The 9,492-nt window shown below is 47.5% G+C and overlaps 2 protein-coding genes across 2 annotated transcripts; one reads left to right on the plus strand and one right to left on the minus strand.

Moving 5' to 3' along the window:
* Positions 1–1,729: 1,729 nt before the first annotated feature.
* Positions 1,730–5,871, plus strand: N7506_007216 (ABC transporter ATP-binding protein; the record flags this gene model as incomplete). Its single annotated transcript, XM_056956509.1, has 3 exons — positions 1,730–1,777; positions 1,835–2,780; positions 2,840–5,871. 3 exons carry the CDS (start codon positions 1,730–1,732, stop codon positions 5,869–5,871), a joined length of 4,026 nt encoding a protein of 1,341 aa, XP_056810843.1.
* Positions 5,872–6,564: 693 nt separating this feature from the next.
* N7506_007217 (uncharacterized protein) lies at positions 6,565–8,482 on the minus strand (the record flags this gene model as incomplete). Its single annotated transcript, XM_056956510.1, has 3 exons — positions 6,565–7,499; positions 7,556–8,169; positions 8,250–8,482. 3 exons carry the CDS (start codon positions 8,480–8,482, stop codon positions 6,565–6,567), a joined length of 1,782 nt encoding a protein of 593 aa, XP_056810844.1.
* Between the last annotated feature and the right edge of the window lie 1,010 nt (positions 8,483–9,492).

Here is a 9,492-nt window from a genome sequence, read left to right on the forward strand (position 1 = left end):
GTAAGCGCTAAAATAAAATTTACTGTGCGCCACCAACCTCAAATTACGAAACAGGCTGGTATGGGATTGGTGATACGACTAGTGAAAATTTGCAAAACAGGACCCGCAATGTGAATACAGTTCCATACGCGGATCTAATCAAAAAGGTAATTTGATCTTACCGGGGACTAATCCAATTTGGGAGAGACCCTGAGACCCTGATTATCTGATCATCTGATAAACCTTAGCTAGACAAGATCTTCGTAGAGTTAACTGCTTTTGACATGTTCACTAGTCAATGTTCGGAAAATGCCCCAAAGCACAGGCCGAGTGGTTACATCCTCGGTGGGCGGGTATCCACACTTTATCGACGCAACGTGAGTCAATCAATCTACAAAAACACCCTGAGAACAGATTCTGTCTACCTTTCCATCTCGGTGACATTCGGTTAAGAACTCGACTAGACATTATCTTCCAAGTTAAGACACTACTTTTCGGAGCTCGACCGAAACTCTACAAACGTACAGTCAAAATCCACACCAACGGTCTTTCTACCCGAGACCGCCAGCTACTTCTGCGTCATGATTTTGTCTTGATTGACTCACATAGGCTACTGGCAACATTAGATACCACATCGGTATTAGCAAATAAATCGAATCAAGGCTGCAGCTCAAGACTGGGAAGTATTAACATGAGGCTACCCAAGTAAATAACTGAAGCATCGTACCCGGCCCCCAAATATGTGATTTTGTGAACTGTCCAGAACACCTCGGGCTCCGCTGTACAAGTCGCGGTGGCAATTGATTCCAGTCAAGCTAATGCTAATTAAGCTAAATTCCAATAACGTGGTTACCCAGGATGTCGCGTTGCCAATACCGAGGTCCCTTTCTGTCGGACCCCAAGGGCTATCCGTGGACTGAGTTGGAGATGATCAGCTGTGTCATTATTCTGCAGACTTATCACAAAATTGATCCCATTGGTCTATCAATCATGTTTAGTGTGCTTGAAACACTTTGCCGTGTTTTGCGATCGGTCTCCTCCGAGTTGCGTACACCCTGGCGGGCCCGGACTGTTGATCCCGAATGCTTTATGTTCTGCCCCACAATTCCAGAGACTAACAATTGTGGCGCTCAAGGAAGTACCAGCATAGAGTGCCAAGCATTGGCAGGATGCGCCAAGGATCGATGGAATTCGCCAGAAATTAGCATGTGGTAAGCGATAGAATTCACTTGTTCGATTTAGTCAGCGGAGCTATGTGCCCAGGTGAACTGGATCAGCACCCGTGGAAAACGCCCAGGTGTGAATTTTCGAATAATCGCAAGTTCCCAGATGAATGCATGGTTTGGTAATTATGGAAACTCCAGAAAATTACGAGAAGCATTTTCCAGACTACAGTAATACGTCCCAGACAGATACTGTGTACCAATCTGATATCATCGTCGGGTCTTGATACTCCGAATTTAAGCAATTGTATGTGTACAAGGTACCGGCCCAAGCCGAAATGGCCCGAGCTTGAGTTGAGACAAAAAGTGGATCTAATCTGATAAAGGCCTTAGCGTTTGCAGGCTATGTATTTTTGTGTATTTTGCACTTCCCATGTTTACTCCGTAATACATGTCGGAAATGCAAGATGATTCTTCAGGGTTCTGCGCGTGATGTGGAATCGAGCGAGCCGGTGCTTGAGGAAGTTTTCATTTGGTCTTTCTTGAAAAGGTCTCCCCTTGACACCACGGAGCAGTGACAAGCAGTCATGCAGACCCCTGACGAAAAGTCAGAGTCCAATCGAGGAATGTCGTTTGTAAGACCATGTCTATGTTTAAAAGTCATAGCCAAAGTTGATTAATTTCCTCCCTAGATAAAGCATATCTTTGATAAGATTCCCAAGAGGGAGGACTTCAAACGATTCTTCTCTTTCGCTCGCCTTTTGTTTTCGCTGAACTACACCAAGGTCGATATTGCATTGATCATTGTTGGCACCTTCTTTGCAATTGCCGCCGGTGTCCCAGAGCCCTTACTTGGTATTGTACTTGGTCAACTCATCAACGAACTCAACGAAGTTTCCTGCTCCGCAAGCGTCTACGATCCGTCCTCCGTCCGAACCAAAGTCCTTTACCTCATCTACATCACAATCTTCAATTTTGCGAGCATCTACATTTACGCGTCATGCTGGGCTCTCGTGAGCGAGAGAATCGCTCGTCGCTACCGGAAGGCTTACTTCCGCAGCGTCATTCGCCAGGAAGCTGCGTTCCATGACAAGCTGCCCTCCGGTCAGGTCATCTCCCGGTTGGTCAGTGATGTTGAGACGCTGCAGTCAGGTACCTCCGAGAAGGTCGGTATATACTTGGCCACCCTATCATACTTTGTGACAGCCTACGTTGTCGCTTTCATCAAGGTGCCCATAATTGCTGGAATCTTGATTGCAGCTATTCCCTGCTTCTTTGCTATGGCTCTTGTCGGAGGACATCTCGCTGCACGATACGGAGCACGCGTCACAAAACATGTGGACCTTGCAACTTCGATCGCATCGTCTAGTCTGTCGCACCTCAAGATAGTCCATGCCTTCAATGCTCAAAAGCGCCTTGAGGACCTTTTCTCGGGTCACCTCATACAGTCCAGGAAGGACGCCATCAAAAAGGCAGCCGTTCATGCTGCACAGATGGGAACTTTGTTTTTCATTGTCTATTCATCGAATGCCCTGGCATATTGGAAGGGTGCTCATCTGATAGCCGACTCCGTTGATGGGTTGAGCTCTGGGGTGTCCGTTGGTGCAGTATATACTGTGATCTTCATTCTGATCGATGGTACGTTACTTTCTTAAACATATCTTGCTTCGTGTTTTGGCATCTAATTTTTATGGCAGCAACCTTTATCTTCAGTCAAGTCTCACCCTATATGCATGTTTTCAGTGCCGCTACCAGTGCATCTGAGCGCCTGATGGAAGTCATTAATCGCGATTCTGCCATTGATGGCACATCTCGTACTGGAGAGGACAGTGCAAACCTGGGAGATGCGGAGACCATCTTCAAGGATATTGAGTTCTCTTATCCTGCTCGTTCTGAGATGCCAGTCTTGCAGGGATTGAGCCTGTCAATCCCACCGAAGCAACATACTGCCATAGTGGGCCCATCTGGAGGTGGAAAATCTACCATTGTCGCTCTTCTCGAGCGCTTTTACGATCCTTCGAGCGGAACCATTCATATCGGAGACCAGAACATTCAAAGTCTCAATGTTGCCAGCTTGCGCGGTCAGATGGGCTTTGTGCAGCAAGAATCTCAGTTGCTAGATCGTTCTATTGTAGAAAACATTGCCTATGGTCTGGTCGGTACCGCTGAGCTTGACCTAGCTGAAGCAATTTTGGATATGAGCCTGACTGAGGTCGTCACTAGCATTCAATCCGGAATTTCTGAGGATCAGGCCCTAGCAACTTGTGATTCACGAGTTACAGAAATCTTCAAACGTGCAAAGGTGGCTGCTGACAGGGCAAATGCACTCTCGTTTATTGAGTATTTGGCATTCGGTATAGCCAGCCCTGTGGGTACCTCCGGCAGTCAGCTTAGTGGTGGCCAGAGGCAGCGTATCGCGCTTGCTACAGCCCTCATTCGTGAACCCAAGATGCTCATTTTAGACGAAGCAACAGCAGCGCTTGATTCCATGAGTGAGCAGTTGATTCAGTCATCTTTGCAAAAGCTTGCTGGAACTGCCACCATCGTGTCTATCGCACACCGGCTGGCTGCTGTGCAGGATGCAGATCAAATCATCGTCATTCAAAATGGCCGTTTGGTCGAGTGTGGTTCTCCCCAGCACTTGCTGCAGAGTGGTGGAGCGTATTCAACAATGATCAATCAGCAAAAGCTTGACAACGCTGAGTTCGACAACATACGGGGATCTTTAAGCGATGACAACAGCTCTCTAGTATTGGAAAAGCACGATGCGATTTCCAAAGAGACAGCTGTAGACAAAGAGAAAAGTGTCTACCTCGCAGAGGAAAAGGGTGGCATTCACACCCAGACCGAAGATGATCCTGCGACCCCAGCAGAAGAGCCAAGGCATTCAAAACGTGTCACTGCCAAAATATGTTTCGCCTTTATTCGTCCCAACATTCTTCTCATTCTTCTCGGTCTTGCTATGTCAGTCATCATTGGAGCTAGCTACAGCTCAAATGCAATCCTCTTTGGAAATACTGTGGGCGGTTTGAGCCCATGCAAAGGCACGGCCAATATCCGATATAGTGGAAACTTGTTTGGCGGTATGTTCTTCATGGTCGGATTTGTGGAGCTTTTTGCAAATGTCATTGGCGGATGTGCCTATGGATGGGCGGCAGACCAGATATTATATCGTCTTCGCCTCGCTTCCCTGAGATCTCTTCTCAGTCAATCCATGACATGGCATAGTGCCGAAGGACGGACCCCAGGTCTCCTCATTGCTTATATCACTGGAGATGCCTCAGCTATAAGTGGTCTTACCGGTACTACCATTGGGCTCCTTCTTGCGACCGGTGTGAATCTCTTCGCCGGTATCATCATATCATTTGTTGTTGCATGGAAGATTTCGATTGTCCTTGTTCCTACTATTCCTATCTTGCTATTGGCTGGATTCATGAAGCTTCGTGTTCAGGGTCAATTCGCGGAACGACACAAGAAAGCCTTTTCTCGTGCCACAGAAATCACTGTTGAGGCTCTTGGCAATTTGCGTTTTGTTGCAGGATTCTCTTTGGAGAATCAACTATACCGAGAATTCCTCTCGGCTATCCAAAAGCCTTACAAGAACACCACGAAAGCCATTGCCTGGGGAAACTTCTGGCTGGCATGGGCCTTTAGTGTCAGCAACCTCATCAGCGCTCTTGCGTACTGGTGGGGCTCTAAACAAATCGCATCCGGGCTTTATTCTCAAACACAATTTTTCATCGTTCTGCCAGCACTGCTTTTCAGCACCCAGTCATGTGGTCAGATGCTTGCCTTAGCTCCAGATCTTTCCAAAGCGGGAAAGTCTGCTTCGCGTATCGTCGACCTGGTGAAGGAAAACTCTGCGGAGCAAGAACACGCTGGCGATCGGTACATTCAGACTATCCCCGTCGATGCGGTGCCAGGCAAGGACACAGAGGCCAACGTTTCCGCTGACACGACATCGCCATCAAGCTCTCTTGGTCCCGTGGGTGCGATGCTAAACCAAGTCTCTTTCTCGTACCCAAAATCTTCCCATATCACAGTGCTGAATGAGCTGAGCGTTGACTTCAGACCCGGTGGCTTTTACGCACTGGTTGGTCCCAGTGGCTCGGGCAAATCAACAATCTTCAGCATGCTGGAGCGGTTTTACAAACCCTCTTCTGGCTCCGTTGTGATCAATGGACAAGACATCAACCGAGTCCTGGCAACAAGCTTCAGAGATGACATTGCACTTGTTCCCCAAGAGAACGTTCTCTTTGAGGGAACCTTGGCTTTCAACATTGGACTGGGTGCTCGAGTCGGCCACATAGCAACTCAGACTGAGATTGAGGAAGCCTGCAAGCTTGCTCAGATCCACGATGTAATCATGAGACTTCCCGAGGGCTATGAGACATTCTGCACTCATGATGGTAAGCAGTTCTCTGGTGGGCAACGCCAGAGATTGTCAATTGCACGGGCCTTGGTCCGAAAGCCAGGTCTTCTCCTCCTTGATGAGTCAACGAGCGCCCTCGATGGTGAATCTGAACGTAAGATCCAAGACGCACTGGCTGCACTCTCGGGAAAGACCACCATCATCGCTATCGCACATCGGTTGAAAACGATTTATCGCGCCAATCAGATTTTCCTTATCCAGGACGGTTCTTGTGTTGACCGTGGAACCCACGCAGAGCTTGTTGAACGCAGTGAGATGTATCGGGAAAGTGTGCTGCATCAGTCACTTGCTACTTGATCCTTAATCGGTCGCAGTTCTAATGTTGCTAGGTTTTCTTGAAATTCAACCGCGCAAGGGATCCCTTGGTTTGTTTGTCACCGTTGCTTGGAATCTTGGAATGCTCTGAGAGTCCTCCAACGTCAATTGAAATAGAAATTCATACCAAAATGTTAAATTTTGCCCACTATTGCCCAGGTGCATAGACGCGATTTTTTTCAGGCCCCGCGCCACGTCTTACCGAATTAATCAAGCCTTCAAACTGCCGATTTACACCTGTAGATGAATGAAACCTTTGAGGGAAAAGAGATGGATAAGGCATCGAAACTTCAATTCGAACCATCCCGCCCATAATTCAAAAACGTATGGATATTCTAGTAAATCCATAATAGGAGCGAAATGTCTTTCAGTTTCGCTCTTTATAAACGCTGGAATTGGCCTGGAAAGCTTGAAAGATAATGGGATCGAATGGCCCATACTCCGAAGGTTATGGAAGGCTGTTACCCCTTACGGATGGAAAAGATATTTGAAATTGAATTAAAATTACATTGACAGAGATATACGGGGGGAGGGGCGGGCGTGGAAGTAAAAATATGAACCTTGCCGCCATTGTGAAATGAGCTCACAGCTTTGGTCCTGACCAGAATGGGTACCTGGACTTCCTGGGATTCATCACAACCGTGGACGAGTCGGTGTTCAGGATGCAGACCAGGCTTAAAACACAGTTCCGGGGACCTGCTTCTTGTCGACATTCACATTTCTCCAAATGGCAATACAGGGCAGGCCCAATGCTACAACCGCCGTGGTTGCAATGCAGCTGTACTTTTGGGTATCTCCCCAGGAAAGGTTGATGGCGGTTCGAATCTCTGATCCCATAGGATAGGTCATCTGAGTGAGGTATCCACCAAGATAGATATCCATCCAATCGGCCTTCGCCTCCGCGGGAAGGTTTGAGACCAACGTACTAGGAAAGACATTGGCGTAAATAGCAGAGGCAACGGTGTTTCCAGCAGCTCCACCCAGACTGGCAAAAAGTCCAAGAATTGAAAGCATCATGGGCACTCCATCATGATCCGCTGCAGCCATCACTGCCATGTCTTGTCCGATGACCAACATACCGCCAGCAAAAGCAATGAAGATTTGACACATGACAATGTATCCGATACCGTCACCCTCTCCACGGAAATGAACCATCAGGCCAGATCCGAGAATCATCAAGGGAAGAGCAAAGAAAAGGCAAGCATTTTTGAAATGCTTTGTCTGTCGAATATAGAGACCAAACAGCGGAGCACAGAAGCACGATCCGATGTTGTATATCTGGTTCATGTACCCAGCGTCTGAAACACTGAGATCATACACGACCATGACAAAGTTGAGGAAATAGAGATCCCAAGCAGCATAGCCAAGATTCAAAACAGCAGATAATACGCATGCACCGAGGACAGTTCGCTGTTTGAGTAGATCATACTGGATAAATTGCTTGCGGGCGAAGAATTTCTCCCATGCGACAAAGACGAAGAATAGGCAGAATCCAATCACCAGCATAGCGATGAAGGTAGCGGATCCATATTGAGCTCTTCCGTAGGTCGCCAGACTGAACGGAAGCAACAACAAGATAAACGTGGCCATCAAAAGAAGGGCGCCAATCACTGTGAAGATCAGGATATTAGTCCATATTTTAGTTTTTTCAAGAAAGAGCACTCACCATCAAATTCATGTGTGTAATGCACAACTGACTGAGTCCAAGTCCGATCCGATTTGACCTTTTGATAAAGTCCCTTTTTCTGGGCCTTTTTCTCGTAGAATTTGAATACAACAGCGAGAGGCAAGAGAGCACATGGGAAAATGATCGCAAATGCGCCATATGCCCAACGCCAAGTGGTCATGCTCAAGAAAGACTGGGCTGCCAGTGGACCGGTGAAAGCCGTACAAATGAAGGGTGTGCTAACAAAAGCGAACGCAAACGCTCGGTTCTTCAAGCCTGATGTATCGGCGATGAAAACATCGAGGATCAAGAAGATTGCGTTGTAACCAACCCAATACAGAACATAACCTGCCGCAAATCCATCTGGTCCATCGCATGCCGCTAATATGATGATGCCCAGCAGAAAAATGCAGGTGAAAATTGTGAGGGCTTCAGCTCGACCCCAGATATTCAGAATCTTGGCAATAGGCAATTTCACCACTCCACCGACAACAGTGGCGAGGATGGCGGCAGTTGAAATTTCAGGGGCGGTGTTGAAATTCGCGTATGCATTGACGATAACGTTTAGCCCGATCGAGGAATGGAAGGCCAACATAAAAAAGCAAAGCCAAATCCTGTGTAGTAGAGCTAGTCGTTAGTTTCACATATCTTTACAGCAGTACCAGGATGTTGAGTGTTGTGATTGATTTCATACCATGCGTAAATTGCCCACACGGTGTTCTTGCTCCATGCAAGAACCACAGCTTCGGCTTTCTTTACACCAGTCGCCTCGCCGGTGATAGCCTCGCCCGTCATTTCTTCGTTTTGTTTCTCGTTGGAGGATCTGAACTCGGCCGCCGAGGAGTCCTGGTCTAGCATCGTGCCAGCTTGACTCGAGGTGAATTGGGCACCCTGCTTGGAGGGGTTGGAGGCAGATTGGCCAAACATCAGACAGATTGGCTGAAACGCACAACTAGTTTAACGGAAAACCAGGCTGGTTAAAGAAGGAAATATTGTGGGAGATCGGAGGTGTTTTGGATGCGCAATAAATATCATGAAAACCTGCTTGTTGATCTAACCACATTAGTCTTTTTTAATTGATGCTCGTTAGCCCACCGATTCCGGCGTCGGCTACCACGATAAAAGTCCGACTGGTGAAAATCTAGGCTCAGTGGTTGTAATGATAATGCCTGCTAATTGGACAGTAATTCATAAAGAGACTATCTATTAGCCAAGTCCTGGCCAATCATGTCATATCCACGGAGGTTCTAAAAGAAACACTCCATCGCATGACTCGGTAGATTGATACTTGCGCGCCAAATTCGGCTCTTAATCCGTCAATGGAGCGAGCGGCAGATCCATAAAACGTAAGACAACAAAAAGCACGATATGTCCGGAACTTAGCAATTCAGGTCGGTTTGATCAGGGTCCTGCGATTTCGCGCATATCTAGCGGCCTTTGCGGGGGTCTCCGGGAGCCTGAAATTTTATATGATCTAAACATCCACAAAGGCCATAGTCATGATATGAAAATCCCAAATCCCGTAGAGAGAAGGTGGAATGTCGCCTAGCCGTCCGCCCATAGGCACAAGTAGCCACTAAGTGAAATCTCGGTCATGGCCCGCAGCACGAGAATCGAATGCCAGGGGCGTTCTTGTGGCTTTCGGCAAAAGTAACCATTCAAACCTTGATTCAGCGCGTAAGGCGCTGTGGCACTTGAACATCAGGGCACCAGGGCAGGCAGACTTTGTTACATAAGAATTGTGAGGCACCCGTCGTAGGAATTTCCCTTTTTGTCAGGGGCCAAAATAGTCGGCCTAATTCGTTTTGCCAAGAGCTCATGTCTCAAATGGAAAATAAGAAGTGGCTAGCAGATCCGCTACTGGGTGATACCACCCGTTTCAAGACCCTGCTCCCGGTTTCCGAGATTTGAAAAATACAAGCGGTATTCTGTCATGC

Source organism: Penicillium brevicompactum, assembly GCF_028827555.1.
Source record: "Penicillium brevicompactum strain IBT 35665 chromosome Unknown utg000005l_segment0_segment0, whole genome shotgun sequence".
NCBI lineage: Eukaryota > Fungi > Ascomycota > Eurotiomycetes > Eurotiales > Aspergillaceae > Penicillium > Penicillium brevicompactum.